This window comes from Muntiacus reevesi, chromosome 2 (genome assembly GCF_963930625.1).
Source record: "Muntiacus reevesi chromosome 2, mMunRee1.1, whole genome shotgun sequence".
NCBI lineage: Eukaryota > Metazoa > Chordata > Mammalia > Artiodactyla > Cervidae > Muntiacus > Muntiacus reevesi.
In genome coordinates this window covers 105,578,255-105,593,956 of record NC_089250.1, presented here as the reverse complement: position 1 = coordinate 105,593,956, position 15,702 = coordinate 105,578,255, and the positions used below count along the sequence as shown (strand labels likewise).

Here is a 15,702-nt window from a genome sequence, read left to right as displayed (position 1 = left end):
TACTTAGCAACTAAACAACAACTGTTTATCATAGTTTTGAAGGCCAGTTCTATTTTGAGCAAGTCCAGTTTCCATGAGATTGGTAGTGTGGGCTTTGGCATCAAAAGACCCGAGTTGTAATCTTACGAGCTCTATTATCTCCTAGTGGATTGCTGTACGATTTACTTACAAAATTTCAAAGTACTGAACGGCTTCTTTGCCCGTCTTATCCCAGGGATCAGAGGTCAGATGTCTCCTACACCTGGGCAGATACTGACAGGACCTATTAGGGACTGGGCAAGTCTACGCACGGCAGCACGTATTTGTATTCCCTTTCTTGCAGCTCAGCGAACAGAGACGAGACTAGGCTCTGAGGGACCAGCACGCCCTTATCTCCCGGCAAAAGCCACATTCCAGTCACTCCCGGGGCTCGTCCTCCGGGGCGTGTCCTCCGGTCCTACAGCTTCCGCTTGCGTTGCGCAGGTGACCTGAACGGTCTAGGGCGGGGAGAGGCGGGGTCAATCTCAGCAGCCAATCAGGACTCGGCCCCTTGCCCAGCCAATGGGGTTTAGCCAATCCGACCTGACGAAGAAGCCCTGGGACAGTGCTTGCACCTCTCGCTTCCAGCTTTGGGTGGCGCTACGTGGGGTCAACTGGTTCCGGTCGTTTTCCTTGCTCGTTCGCTCGCTAACTCTACGGGAAGCCCTCGGTGTGCCGTCCCGGAGGCCATGGGGCGGCAGTGGGGGCCCGCCATGAGGGCAGCTGAGCAGGCGGGCTGCGTGGTGAGCGCCTCCCGGGCAGGGCAGCCCGAGGCAGGCTCGTGGAGCTGCAGCGGGGTGATCCTGAACCGTCGCCCAGGCCTGGTGCTGTGCCATGGGGGCATCTTCACCCCCTTCCTGCGGGCCGGCAGCGGGGCGCTGACCGCGGCGAGCGCCGCCTTCCTGCCCGGTGACAGTTGCGGTGACGACCTGCGCCTGCACGTGCAGTGGGGCCCAACCGCCGCAAGTCCGGCAGGCCGCGCGGAGCGGGGTCGCCCGGGGTTGTGCACGCCCCAGTGCGCCGGCCTGGAGCCCGGCCCGCCCGCCCGGCCCCGCGGGCGGCCACTGCAACCCCCGCGCCCCGCCGAGCTTCTGCTGCTGTTGAGCTGCCCGGCCTTCCGGGGCCACTTCTCGCACCTCTTCGGCGGCAAGGAGGCCGAGCAGTGGCGCTTCGCAAACGCTGCACCGGATGACGAGGTGTCGGAGGAGGAGGAAGAGGACCAGCTGAGAGCACTGGGGTGGTTCGCGCTGCTTCGCGTGCGGCCGGAGCCGGAGAAGGAGGTGGAGGAGCGAGGGCCGGTATTGGCCGTGGCGCCTCTCGGGGACGTGCCCAAGGGCGCACCGCTCCTGGCTTGCGGCTCCCCGTTCGGGGCCTTCTGCCCGGACATCTTTCTCAATACGCTCAGCCGCGGCGTGCTCAGCAATTCGGCCGGCCCGCTGTTGCTCACTGATGCCCGCTGCCTGCCAGGCACGGAGGGCGGAGGCGTGTTCGCCTCGCGGCCCTCGGCGGCGTTGGTGGCGCTGGTGGCCGCACCCCTCTGCTGGAAGGCCCGCGAGTGGGTGGGCCTCACGCTGCTCTGCGCCGCCGCCCCACTGCTCAGCGTCGCCCGAGACGCCCTCTGCCGCCTTCACCCCGACACTGCCGCCCTGGCCACCCTCCTACCGCCTGAGATGGGCGCCCCGTGGGGCCTGCCCCTCCGATACCGAGACCCCGGGCCCCCTTGGGTAGCTGCGGCCGTGCTGGTGGAGTGTGGTTCTGTCTGGGGCTCCGGAGTGGTCGTGGCACCCGGTCTCGTGGTGACCTGCCGGCATGTGGCCCCTCGGGAGACGGCCAGGGTCCTGGTGCGCTCCACCACCCTCAAGTAAGGCCCTCAAGGTTGCCAGCACTCCACTCCCTCACCAGCTGTCAGGTCTAGATCCCAGGCCTCAGGTCATAATCCTGAGGATTACGGAGGCCGTCTGGTCTCAGGCTTATGCCTTGGTGGTGCACTATGTGTAGGGACCTGGGGCCCTCCTCTCATCCTTGGTACTCAGAACCCCAGAGTAGGGAGTTTTGTGCCTCCTGGCAGAGGGTGAATGGGACTCGGGCAAGATGCCAGATAATTCTGGAGGTCTGTGGTGGTGTTCAGCATCATTGAGCTCCCACTCCCAGTCTGAATTCCTTCTGGGCAACTGCCCTGTCTCAGCCTTGCGCCCACACACTAGAGGCCCTTGAATGGGGTCTTCCTAACCCTGTTCTCTTTCCCCTGAATGCCTAGTGAAGTGCCAGGCACCCAGGGTGCCACCCTCCTGGAGTAGGAGAGGAGCCTGTTACTCTTACTTGGTTTATCTCTTAGATCTTAACCAGAACATCCCTTCTGGATCACAATGACAGATATGGGGTTCCACCTAATTAGAATGTTCGACATGTAAATCCATGACTGATTCATGTCAATGTATGGCAGAAATCACTACCATATTGTAAAGTAATTAGCCTCCAACTAATAAATGGGAAAAAAAAAGAATGTTCGAGTGGGGCCCAGGCAAATAGGTATATATATATATATTTTTTTTTTTTTTTTTTAATAGGTATATTTTAAACAGTTGGGTGGTCTTGGCTGCCAGTTTAGGACTTCAGACAGTCATTTGTCCCCTCTCTGCAAGGAAAGCACTCTTGCTGTCATGTAGTTTCACTCGCTTTGACAGTGGAGTTGGCAGCCTCGGCTTCTTGGCTTGACTTTATAATACATGTTCTTTCTGTTTCTTCTGTAACTCCAGATGCTTTACCTAGGCCAAAGCAAAGCACTGTAGCACCTTGCTGTTAATGCTTGTTGTTCTCCTGTATGTGGTCCAACCCAACTTCTCAGCCCAGATCTTCCCAAATGCCTCTACTGAACTTCCAAGGTTAACCCAGCCTGCCTTTGCATAGGAATCCCCTATGACAATCAACAGCATGGCCATGACTGTATAGGGAAGACTGATGCTAAGAATTTTCCTCTGTGTGTGGTCCTCAATTCCTCCCCCTCCCACCATCCCCCACCCCAACATACTCTGGTCCTAGGGAACCCACCAGGTCTACCGGAAGCTATTCCTGCAGCGTGTGTATCAGGCAGCCATGCATAATCTTGGGCAATGGGCTTAATCTGTCTAAGCTGCTTTCCCAGGAGTTGACATATAAAGTCTTCTTACTGCCACATAGTAAGAGCTGTTGAAGTGCTAGCATCTGTATAAACACAGACCCAGAGGATGAAATTGTATCATGTCTGTCCCACTAAATGACAGGATTGTTGGTATCAAATGAGGCAGAAAAGGAAGACCCTGGGAAAATCAGCCCTGGCTCCTCCCACTAACTGTGTGACTGTGAGATATATTTATTTACTCAATCTCTCTGGGCCTCAAAAGCACCATCTGAAATGGAGATAATACCAGTGCCTAGTTCATGGGGCTGCTCTGAGGACTAAATGAAATGATGTCCATAGAACATTAACACCAGGCCTGGCCCGCAGTGCTCCCTGGGTGCTGGGTGTCTGTGATCATGATAACGTGCAGGAATCTGTATGTAGAGGTACTCTGCACTTGGTAAAGCGTGTTTGGAAATTCCACAGAACAGCTAAGAGATGTGCCCAGGGTTGCTTGCGGGTATGTTCCAGGGCTGACCCCAAATCTTTTGAGTTCCAAGTTCATGAGTTTTACTGTTACTCATTATTTTGCTTCCACTCAGTGCTAAAGGTTGGGAGAACTAACCTGTCATTTTGTTTCTCTTGTATCCAGGAGTGCCGTAATCTGGGGACACGTGGTGTTTGCCACCCAGGAGACGTCTCCCTATGACATAGCAGTTGTGAGCCTGGAGGAGGACCTAGATGGTGTCCCTATACCTGTGCCTGCTGAGCATTTCCATGAAGGTAATGAACAAAGTGTCCCTTTGGTCTGGAAAGGACCTTGGAAAATCAGTGTTGGGCACCTACAGATCAGGGGCCAGCCCCCCAGGTCAGCTTCCTTCCCTACCCCTGCTGGAGTAACGAGTCAAGCTGGCACCTTGTTGCATCCTGGTTACAGTGCTTTGGCTGGAGTTGCTCTTAGAGGCCTCCCTGCTGTGCTCAGCATGCCCATGGTGCTGGGGGGCAGGTGGAATTCCCAGTGAAAGGTAAAGCATGTCTTTTTCCTGAGGCCCTGCAGCAGTGTCATGTGGAGGTGCTGAACCTTGAGGACTCCTCATAACACTGCAGGCTGGTCTGTGAGGCTCCAGTGGTGTGATTTGAGTAAAAGGCCTTGTGATGCTGCCACAGAAGTACCAGATGTTTTGGTTTGTGGATGTGATTTGTTACAACGGAACAAGGATTATGAACTCACTGCATTGGAATCTCTTCTGCCACTTACTAGCCCTGTGTCCTTGGACAGGCAACTTAACATTCTTTGTCTTGGTTTCCACATTTATAAAATGGGGATAATGCTACTTACTCCTAGGTCTTGTGAGGACTGGCTGAGATATTGCCTGTAAAGCACTTGGTGAAGGATGGTGGTGCCCATTTTGTAATCACTGTCAGCATTTTATTTTCACCAATAGACTTTTTAGTCCCAGGAGTTGGGTGTTAATTCCACAAACATGTGTTGTGCCCCAGGCTAGATGCTAGGAACCTTAAAAAGTGACTACCCAGTCCAGAAGGGGAATGAGGGCTGAAGAGAAAGGATGGAGCATATACAGGGCTGGGAGCTCAGTGGAGGTCCTGACCTCTTTCTCTAGGGGCCTGGGGAAACTTCTCATGGAGGCAACAGGCATCTGAGCAGAAACTAGAAAGGCAGACAGAGTTTGGAAATTTGGAGAGGACTGAAGGGGGGGCTTGGCGCGTGTGTGAGTCCTGCCGATGGAGGAGGCTCCCCAGCTTAACCCTCCTTCCTTCCCTGGCAGGCGAGGCGGTCAGTGTAGTGGGCTTCGGTGTCTTCGGCCAGGCTTGCGGGCCCTCGGTGACCTCGGGCATCCTGTCGGCTGTGGTGCAGGTGGATGACACACCGGTGATGCTGCAGACCACGTGTGCCGTGCATGGTGGCTCCAGCGGGGGACCTCTCTTCTCTGCCTGCTCCGGGGACCTCCTGGGTAACCAGCTCCTTGCCCCTCTCCCAGCCCTCCCCTGGCCAGAGCCTCAGTCCCACCCACGAGTGCTCATTGGCCAGCCCTGGGAGCCACCCACTGTCTGGAAAGATGATGGGCCTTATGCCCAGGGGTAATTAGCCAAGGTTTTCTGGACTGTTGTGCCTCTGAGGTCAGAAAGGATGGCTGCTGGGCTTGGAGGGAAGAGATCTGAGTTCTGGTCCTTTCTCTGCCACTAAGGCACTCCACGACCTTAGGCAAGTCACTTAATATCATTTGATCTGTGAAACTCAGTAGTTGGATGAGTCCAAGGGTCACAAACTGAAAAGCCTACAGAGGTTGGGCAGGTAAAGTGAAAGGTGAATGAATGAGTGAGTGAGTAAGTGAATATCTTCAGTGAGTGGAGGGCAAAGGAGAAACGGGGTGAACACCACTCAACTCTAGCACATTCTTGCCTCATTACAAAGATATGTGGGCCTAACACTGGCTGACTTTACAGTTTTTCACAAGGAAGTATGAACTCTTTTTTTTTTTTTAATAAATGTGTTTGTTAAATCTTTCAATTTAAAAATTTTGTTAACTCAAGTTTTTTTTTTTTTTTTAAATCTGTTTATCTGTTTAGAAAAAAGCCAACCATGAGTCTATATGGATACCTCCACCCACAGTCCAGCACACAGGGTTCATGCAAGCCTTCCCCTTCCCTTACTTCTGACTGCTTTCTCCTACAGTGAGAAACGTTGCCTTTCTGTTGCTAGTTGCAGTGGATTTACTTATTTCTTCAACTGTAGTGTACAAAAGAAGTACTTTCAGAATTCCTCACCGCATCCCTGTGAGAAACAGATTTACCAACTAGAAGACAATATTTGAGGGAGTACCATTCTTTAGCCTTTTTTTTTTTTTCCATTCTTTAGCCTTAAAGTGTCCAGTCAAAAGGCTGTTTGCCAATGTTTCTTAGATTAGCTTCTTCCCCTTCAGAATGGTTATGTGATTCATTTGAAATACAGTTAGGTACATTCATACATCTTTCTCCCATATACTGGTTGACCTTCTAAAAGATGTATACAGATAAGTGGATCCAGAGATAAATTAAATGTGTGTATGTACATAGGTCTCCTCTCTCGGTCTGCTGAGAGGGGCTAGAAGCCAGTGACACTCCAGTTGCAGTGAGTATCCTGAGAGTCCAGGTCCTGGTTTCTAAGAGTCATTCTCTAATAAAAAGCACCAGGAACTGACTGACTCCAGGGCTGCTTTGTGGTGTTGGAAAGGAAGGAAACTAAGAAAAACAAAATGATGAGCATGTCAGATGTTGAAAAACCCAAGAGCTGATGTGAAGGAGCTCCTGTTGGAACAATTTGAGCAACAAAACAAATAGCAGTAGTATTGAATTGTAACCCAAGAAAATAATGAATACTTGTGAGTCTATACTAATATAAGTTAATGTTGAATGAATTTAAAAATGGAGACAAAGTATAGCTTTCCCTTATGGAAGAATTTCTATTAATAAATGTAGGAGAAATGAGGCTCAGTAGTTGTAGCACATGGGCCTAGTTACCCCATAGCATAGGGGATCTTCCCAGACCAGGGATCGAACCGGTGTCCCTTGTTTTGTAAGCCAGATTTTTAACCACTGGACTACCGGACACGCCCTATCACCTCAGTCTTAATTGTGAGAAAACATCAGGTCAACCCAAATTGAGGGACATTCTACAGAATAACTGACCTGTACTCTTCAAAGTGTCAAGGCTGTGAAAGATAAAGAGAGACTGGAAGTGACTCAGATAGGAGGAGACCTAGGGGACATGATGACTAAATGCCATGTGAGATCCTGGATCAGAAAAACAGCATTAGTGCAAACCCTGGGTCCATCCAAGTGAGTTCTGTACTTCAGTTAATAGCATTTCACGAAGATTAATTTCTTGACTTTGATCAATGTGGTGTGGTGACATAAGGAAAAGCTGGGTGCAGGATGTGCAGGAACTCTGCACTATTTGGGCAAGACTTCTGTAAGCCTAAAATTGTCTTCAAAAAATTCATACACATGCACTGAGCCGGCCCCCCAAGTCTTATGTGTGAGTCTGATTCATTTATTCATTCACTCAGCAAGTATGTGTTGAGGTCCCACTCTGCCAGGCACTCTTCCAGGTCCTGAGGAGATTATGAACAAAACACAGCAGCCTGGCCCTCATGGAGCTGAAAGATAACAGAAGTTGGAGAGAAAAATAACAAAATAAGTGAGACATAGTGTGTCAGACACTAATAGTGTTAGGGAGAAAGTAAAGCCAGGAAGGAGGACTGGGGCGTGAGGGGCCTGTGTCGAAGCCTGGTGTCTGTCACTATGAGGGGCATTCAGCACCGCCACCCCCCCACAGGCCTCGGGCCTCCAGGATAGAGGTGGGTCTCCCCCCCTTCCCTGCGCCTTCGCTCATACCTTCTTTTCCTCTCTGTCTCCTGAACAGGCATCGTCGCCAGCAACACCCGGGACAATAACACGGGGGCCACATACCCCCACCTGAACTTCAGCATCCCCATCACGGTGCTCCAGCCAGCCCTGCAGCAGTACAGCCAGACAGGCGACCTGGGCGGCTTCCGCCAGCTGGACCACGCCTCCATACCAGTGAGGGTGGTGTGGCGGCTGCAGCGGCCCCCAGCAGAGGCCCTGCGGAGCAAGCTCTGAAGCTGTGTCACCCCTCTGCGGGGGAGAGCAGCCCTTTGATGCTGTGGGGAGTGCTGATGCTGGCGGCCTCAGGATCCAGACGGGACCCACCAGAGCCCAGTTGCCTCCCCTTCACTACCCGCCTTGCTCAGCTCTGGAGTCTGGATCACACTTCTCTTTAGCCTCCAGGGATCTCTTACCGGGCAGCGTGTTTGGGGGTGCTTTCTCTCTCTGCCCCTGACAGTAGACTCAGTTCTGTTTCTTCCCTTCAGGGGAGCCCAGGACAGCCGTACAACAGCCCTGATCCTGACAGACAGATGCTGGCTGGAAGACAGGCCCAGTCCCGGTTTTGAGTCTGTCCCCTGTCACCTGATGATCGCTGGCCACCTGGAGCAGCGTCTTCCCTGGGGCCTTGGCTCCTCTCTGCCCTCGGTCAGAATGGGGCTGATAGAGCACTGGGGCTTCCTCGGAAAACCTCAGCAGGGGGGCTCTGCTCCAAAGACCAGAGGTGCAAGAAAAAGAGCATCGTCCTGTTCCGTGGACCAGCAGTGGCATCCCTGAAAGCCAGGACTCCCGGCTTTTTGTATGTCAGGTGCCCTGACCTCTGGGGCACTCAGACACAGTGCCTTAGTTTTCCAGCCCGTGAAATGGGCCTCAGGGGTCTGGGGTGGGGTGGAGGGGTGGAATGTGTCTTGTTGGGCTGTCTGGTTGGGGTTCAGGAATAAACAGGACCCCCAAGGGATGGGTCCTTATATGTCAGATTCTTTTTTCTTTGTTTCAAGAGTTGAATGGGGAATAGGAAAGCTCCAGGCACAGAAGTACACACTTTCTGTCCTGCTGTCTCAGTGGGGTTTGATCTCACAGGACAATCTTGTGTCAGACTAGTCCTAGTAGCTGGTTGTAGTGCCAGTCAGCCCTAATGGGCTTGTAGACCTGGGTCAGTAGTGGTCTTGGCCTGGTAGCAGATGTTTACAGGGTGCCTTGCTGTGCCAGGCCCAGGGATGGGCAGGAGTTGGGGAGTTCAAAACTGAACAAGGCCACAGTGGCCCCTAGGAGCTAAGACCAACCCCTGGGGTCAGGAACATGTACTGCGTGCCCAGGGCCTTGTGTGTGCCAGCCATCAAGAAATAATTGTTAAATCATTGACAGGTTGAATGCGATTTGGGAACAAATGGGGCAGGAGTGAAATGGGGTGGGGCTCTAATCTAAGCAGAGAGAATTGCTCTGAGTACTTTGTTTCAATATCTGTTGAATCCCAGCTCTGGGCAACCACAGAACACTCCCGAGACAGTCATTCTCTGTGTGGATTAGGAATGGGGCCAGAGGGCAAATGTTTTAATAGCTTGAATGAAAGCCTGTAGTGAATTAACACGGTGGCAAGGGAGGGCTGGAGTCTGACTTGGCTGTGAGTGGGAGGGGAGAGGATTTATTCCAGCATGTGTGGGTGCCAAGGAGCTCAGGCTACGCTGGGGAGACGGTGTGTACCCCCCCAACCACCACCCCAATTAGTGGAGCAAGCAGGGCCTCTCTGCCCTGTTCAGATGGAAGACCATGTCCAGGGGCCCCAAGGACGGAGGATCGAGCAAGGGTTCATTCAAGTGACTCATGAGTTGAACCCTGAGGGGAGACTAGGTGTTTACCAGACAGGCTGCAAACAGGGAGGGTGTCCAGGCTGAGGGCAGCAGGGGCTGGGACAAGGAATTGTGGAACCACACGTATGTCTTGCCATGCTTAACGCAGAAAAGATTGGAATGGAGGCTAGGGAACCAGTGACAATGGCCCTGATGAGGGCAAGACGGCTGAGGCAGGCCTAGTGGGCGTGGAGAAGCTCCAGCATGACACAGGAAGTGGGCTTGACTGGATGTGGGGCGATGCAGAGAGCAAGAAGGGTCAAGCAGTGCTGGGTCTCTGGTTAGGATAGTGATGAGCGGCTGGCAAGTTTAGGGACAAGATGTTTCCCTGGGGTGTCTGTGGGACCTCAAGTGGAGAGCAGAGCAGGCAGAGTAAGTCCTATGAGTTAGGATAATGCAGGAAAAGGTCCCCTCTCCCCCAGCTCAGTGGCTAAAGGCAATAGAAGTTTGTTTATAGCTCATAGAAAGTCCAAAGTCATGCACCTGACCAGGAAGGTGGGGGATAGGTAGTTGTCATGCATGTGGGGTTAAGGGACCCAAACTCCTTCCCTCCTACATCTCTATCACTGGGCCTTGGACCTCAGACTCTAGCAGGTCCTCTGTATCCTGCTAGTGAATGGGGCAAGAGAGAGTGGAGAAGATATTCCGGCTTCTTTAAAAAAAAATTTTTTTTTCTTTGGAAACAGTTTCAGACTTACAGAAGAGTAGCAAGATTCCCGACACACCCTTCCGCCAGATACTCCTTACCGCCTGTGCCAAATGCCCCAGTGATGTTCTCTGTGACAAAAAGACCTCATCTGGGATCATGGATTGTACCCACTTGCCATGGCTGTCTCCCTACCCTGACGTGGAGCAGCTCCCAAGTCTTTTCTTGAGTTTGATGCCCTTGACCTTTGAAGTTATTTTGTAGAACGTGTCTTAGTGTGGGTTTGTCCTTACTTCCACATGATTAGATTCAGGATGTACATCTTTGGGATATCACATTAGTGATGTCTTGTCATTGTCTCCTACTGGGTGTCACATGATCTTTATTTGTCAAATTACAGATGATAATATCGATCCTTTGACTAAGATGATGCCTGCTAGGTTTCTCCACTATAAATTTTCTTTTTTCTTTGTAATTAATAGATATTTATGTGGGAATATTTGAAGACTATGTAAAAATATTGTTCCTCACCCAGTTTCATCTACTATGCTTATCACCTACTGATGTCCCTTGACTAAATAACTTTAATGTTTACCAAATGGTAATCTTTTGTTTTCATTTTTCCTCCTACATTTATTCGTTGGTATTCTATTGAAGTAAAAGCTTTCCCTTCTCTCTATTTAACTATGTTTTTGTAGAATCATGGATTTGTATTTTAATCAGTAGATTATAATCTATTATTGTCATTATTTTCATGCTCAAATTGTCCCTGTTGGCTGGTGGGAACTCCCTCAAACTAACTTCTGTGTTCTTTTGGCCTCTCCTCCTCATTTTTTTTTTTAAATTAATTTAGTTGGCTGTGCCAGGTCTTACTTGTGGCATATGAACACTTAGTTGTGGCATGTGAGATCTAGTTCCCTGACCAGGGATTAATCCTCAGCCCCCTGCAGTGGGAGCAAGAAGTCTTAACCAGTGGACCACCAAGGAAGTCCCCTCTCCATCATTCTTTGAGAACTTCCTTCAAAGCATAATGTTCCAGACTCACCTTGTACTTTCCCTGGAGTCAGTCACTTCTCTAGGGTCCTTTTTCATTAGAGAATGGTATTTAGAAACAAATATCTAGGTACTAGGTGTGCTTCTCCGTCAGGTGTTGCTGCTCCCAGGCCCTCTCAGTAGACAGAACTTAACATCTGTATTTATTTCTGTCTCTATACATTGTAAGCCATGAGTTAACACCGACAGTTGCAGTTTGAAACGACAAGCTCAATACCACAAGGTTCATTCTAGCTGTCCCCTTTCCATATTGGTACCTCCCTCCTTTCAGTGAGCAACACAGCTCCGTTATCCTCAATATATTGCCTTGTTTGTCCCACCCCCTGCATGTAGCCAGTCTTCTGACCCCATCAGGCTGTCCCTGCCCCTCTGCTCTGATGCTGCTCTTAAACAGGGCATCATTGCTGCTTTGCACAAGCCTGCCTCTTGATTTTTTGACTTCATTAGTAAAAAGGGAAGAAAGTCACCCTCGCTTCTTAACTGCTTCGGCCCAGAAGTGACATTATAATCACTCCTGCTCACATTCCTCCCATGAGAATCTGGCCCCAGCCAGCAGCAAAGTGGTGTGGGGGAGATGGGCACTGTAGTCTCTGGCTGGCAGATGCTCCTCGGCAGGCCCCCTGTGCCACAGAAGGGGAGAACGACCTTTGTGGAGAGCTGGCTGGCCCTGCCAAGCTGCGTCTTGTTTTAGTGCTGCTTTAGGAACAAAGACTCACTCATATTACCGAAATACAAGTCAGTTTAGTGTTAGACGCTCCGGCACAGGTGCTGGAAAGCTGCTTGACCTGGGGAAGCTCTAGGGCCCACTCGGTATGAGTGATGACTCAGCATCCCTCTCTGCTCTGTTTCTTCTGGCCTTCTGGGCACTGAGTCTCTCCTCCCGTGTCAGTACAATTTGGTCTTTATCACCCTTCTCTCCATGACCTTTTACCTCTAGATTTCCTTGTCACATGCCCCATCATCAGATTTCCTCAATAAATGTCCAAGACAGCAAATATCTGCTTGAGCCCATCATTTTCTCATCTGGGACTGCTCTGGGAGCAGGTGCAGTGAGGAGCCTGAGGCTACCAGTGTTTAAGAGCAGGAACCTGCAGGAGCCTGAAAAAGGACAACAAGAATCCCAGGAAGTAAACCAGGGAGGCTAAGACTCTGCCAGCAGGGCAGACACCGGGATCTGTTTCCTCTCTTCTTTCTGCCCATACACTGGCGGCGTCTCCTGGCCATCCCCACAGTCAGGTGTGTCTGTGAGTTCCAAAGCACAGAAGGGAGGGATGCTGCTGCCAGGCCCGGCCTTTTCTGTGCCCTTACCCCACCCGCTGGGAGTGGAGACACCCCTTAAAAGACACCTTGGCGGCCACTTGGTGAAGACAACCCCTTTAGCTGGTCCCTGGATGATGGTGTGGAGTGGGCAGCCTCACTAACCAGTCCACTGGCCTGGTACTGAAGCCCAGGCAAGTAATGCACTTCTGTTGTATTTGAGCCATTAGACTGGGGGGTCTGCTTGTCACCGTGGTAGAACCCAGCTTCATGAATATAGCCTTCCCCTAGCTGTGAGCACTCTGCCAAACCACATTTAGAGGGAGAGAAGAAACTGGGGGATTCCCCCCGTCATTTGAGGGCTGTGAATTTCACTAAAACTAACCAGGCTCTTCAGATACAGTTAAGAGTTGTCCCTTCCTCAAGTGGGAATATCGCTTCTGTTTCTCTGGGCCCCTGAGTTGATCCCAGTACCATGGCGCTCCTCCCAACCCTGGGAGTCAGCAGTAGAGACACCTGGTGCTGTCAGGGAATGTATGCCTTCAGGCCTTGCTGAGAGCCAGCAGTGCGTCCTCCTCTTAGGTTCTGGGATATTAGACAACCTGCCTGATGCTCCTACTAATTCTTTTTTTATTTTAATTCAAGGTTCCCATCTTTCATTTTTTTCTAATTATTTTGGCAGGGCTATGCAACATGCGGGATCTCAGTTCCCTGATCAGGGATTGAACCCGTGTCCCTGGCATTGGGAACTCATATTCTTAATCACTGGGCTGCCAGGGAAGTCCCCCTATTAATCATTAAGGTTCCATAGAACTACCAACATTAGGTCATCTGAATTGTATCTCCCTGGTCCCTCCGGCACCTGGAAATTTAAAGGCAAAAGTCCCTTGTTAGGCAAGGAGCCACGATTTTCAGCACCAAAGATATGTACACCGTTGAGTGGGAAGAGAGGAATGATGTAGAGACAAGAAGGTTCCAGTGGGACCCCCTCTCCTCTCTTGAATCAAGGTGTTCCCTGGTTGCCAAGAAGGTGTTGAATGACAATGACACTTTCCTTAGTTTTCCTGGTGTGGGTCAGGTCCTCGGAGATGGGCCATACCAGCTCTGCAAGTCACACCCCAAAGCCAGCATGGGCCACTGCATGCCTCAGTTCCCTGATCAGGGATTGAACCCGTGTCCCTGGCATTGGGAACTCATATTCTTAATCACTGGGCTGCCAGGGAAGTCCCCCTATTAATCATTAAGGTTCCATAGAACTACCAACGTTAGGTCATCTGAATTGTATCTCCCTGGTCCCTCCGGCACCTGGAAATTGAAAGACAAAAGTCCCTTGTTAGGCAAGGAGCCATGATTTTCAGCACCAAAGATATGTACACTGTTGAGTGGGAAGAGAGGAATGATGTGGAGACAAGAAGGTTCCAGTGGGACCCCCTCTCCTCTCTTGAATCAAGGTGTTCCCTGGTTGCCAAGAAGGTGTTGAATGACAATGACACTTTCCCTAGTTTTCCTGGTGTGGGTCAGGTCCTCGGAGATGGGCCATACCAGCTCTGCAAGTCATGCCCCAAAGCCAGCATGGGCCACTGCATGCCTCTCTCTCCTCCCTCCCAGCTTCAGGTTTGTGCTGCAAATTTAATAAGTCCTTTCCTTGTACCCTGCCGATTGGAATTCACTTCACCCGTATCGGTCCAGTCCTTCCACAAAACTCTCCTTGACCTTCCCAAGCCCCAGGGCTGTGTCCTTGCCCTGGGCAGGCTGTGGTGGTTTTCTTCACCTCTCTCTTTCCCACAGTGCCAGGGCATGTGCTCAGTGAATTTCTGATGCCTGTGTGACTCACCATTGAGTCTCTCCTATGCCTGCTCAGTGACCTCTGGCTCCCTTAGGGATAATACCCTGATTTTAGGGTCTAAGACCCAACTCCTCTCCTTTACTAACTGTGTGATTTTGCTGATTTATTAGCTTGAGTTTCAGTTTCCTCATCTGTGAAGTGGAGATGAATAAGACTTACGTTGGAGGACCCACTTGTAAATTTGAGAAGCTATCCAAAGCACTTAGTTTGTATTCAACAAATATTAGTTACTATGTTTCTAGGGGTACTGGTAGGGTTGTTTCATCAGATATGAATCATTCTGGTTGTCAGGGGCCAGACGGAGGCAGGAGTGGAGAGGGACTGCTCATTGAGTATGGGGTTTCTTTTTGGAGTGATGCAAATATCCTGGGCTTCCCTGGTGGTTCAGGCAGTATAGAATCCACCTGCAGTGCAGGAGACGCGGGTTTGATCCCTGGGTCAGGAATATCCCCTGAAGAAGGGCATGGCAACCCACTCCAGTATTCTTGCCTGGAGAATCCCATGGACAGCTATGGGTCCCTGGGGTCACAAAGAGTCAGACACAAGTGAGCAACTAACATTTTGGGCTTCCCTCAGAGCTCAGTAGGTAAAGAATCTGCCTGCAATGCAGGAGACCCAGGTTTGATTCCTGGGTTTGGAAGATTCCCTGGAGAAGGAAATGGCAACCCACTCCAGTATTCCTGCCTGGAGAATTCCATGGACAGAGGAACCTGGCAGGCCACAGTCCATGGGGTCGCCAAGAGTCAGACACGACTTAGCAACTAAACAATGGAATATCCTGGAGTTAGATAATGGTGAGAGTTGCATAGCCTTCACCCCATTGTTTTACATTTTAAAAGTGAATTTTATGGTATGTGAATTATATCTTAATTAAAAAAAATCATTTAAGCAGGGACTTCCCTGGTAGTCTAGAGGTTAAGAATTTGCCTTGCAATGTGGGGGACTTGGGTTCGATTCCTGGTTGGGGAACTAAGATCCCACATACCTCAGAGTAACTAAGCCTGTGCACCACAACTACTGAGCACGAGTTCCATGGCCAGAGAGTGTGCGCACCATGTCCCACACGCCACAACTGAGCCCCAGTGCAGCCAAAAAAGTAAACTTGTTTTTAAATCATTTAAGCAAACATTAGTGAACTCTGAGGGAACCAAGTGCTGGGGTCAGTGCCAGACGCTGGGGACTCAAAGTCCAGCAAAGCCAGGTTTCTGCCCCAAAGATCTAGTCAATGGTGGTTGTTATCCTCAGTGTCAGAGTTTAACCACCTCCGTCCCCACCCTAGACCACTTTCCTCTAGGTCTTCCTAGGTGGTGCTAGTGGTAAAGAATCTGCCCACCAGTGTAGGAGACACAAGAGACATGGGTTTGATCCCCGGGTCAGGAAAATCCCCTGGAGTAGGAAATGACAATCCACTCCAGTATTCTTGCCTGGAGAATCCCCATGGACAGAGGAGCCTGGCGGGCCATAGTCCATTGGGTCGAAAAGAGTTGGGCATGACTGTGCATGCACACATGTGTGCACACACACATATACATGC

The 15,702-nt window shown here is 50.8% G+C and overlaps 1 protein-coding gene across 1 annotated transcript; it reads left to right on the top strand.

The window, feature by feature from the left end:
- The first annotated feature begins 558 nt into the window (after positions 1-558).
- TYSND1 (trypsin like peroxisomal matrix peptidase 1) lies at positions 559-10,611 on the top strand. The gene is made up of 4 exons (XM_065922498.1): positions 559-1,879; positions 3,768-3,898; positions 4,903-5,088; positions 7,539-10,611. The coding sequence occupies exons 1-4, from the start codon at positions 708-710 to the stop codon at positions 7,754-7,756; spliced, it is 1,707 nt and encodes a 568-aa protein (XP_065778570.1). The 5' UTR covers positions 559-707; the 3' UTR covers positions 7,757-10,611.
- The last annotated feature ends 5,091 nt before the right edge of the window (positions 10,612-15,702 follow it).

Bases quoted from the DNA above. Each gene is read 5' to 3' on its own strand.
- TYSND1 (XM_065922498.1), top strand. From the start codon at position 708: ATGGGGCGGCAGTGGGGGCCCGCCATGAGGGCAGCTGAGCAGGCGGGC. The intron at 3,899-4,902 runs GTAATGAACAAA...CTTCCCTGGCAG, and splicing joins TGCTGAGCATTTCCATGAAG to GCGAGGCGGTCAGTGTAGTG. The intron at 5,089-7,538 runs GTAACCAGCTCC...TCTCCTGAACAG, and splicing joins CTGCTCCGGGGACCTCCTGG to GCATCGTCGCCAGCAACACC.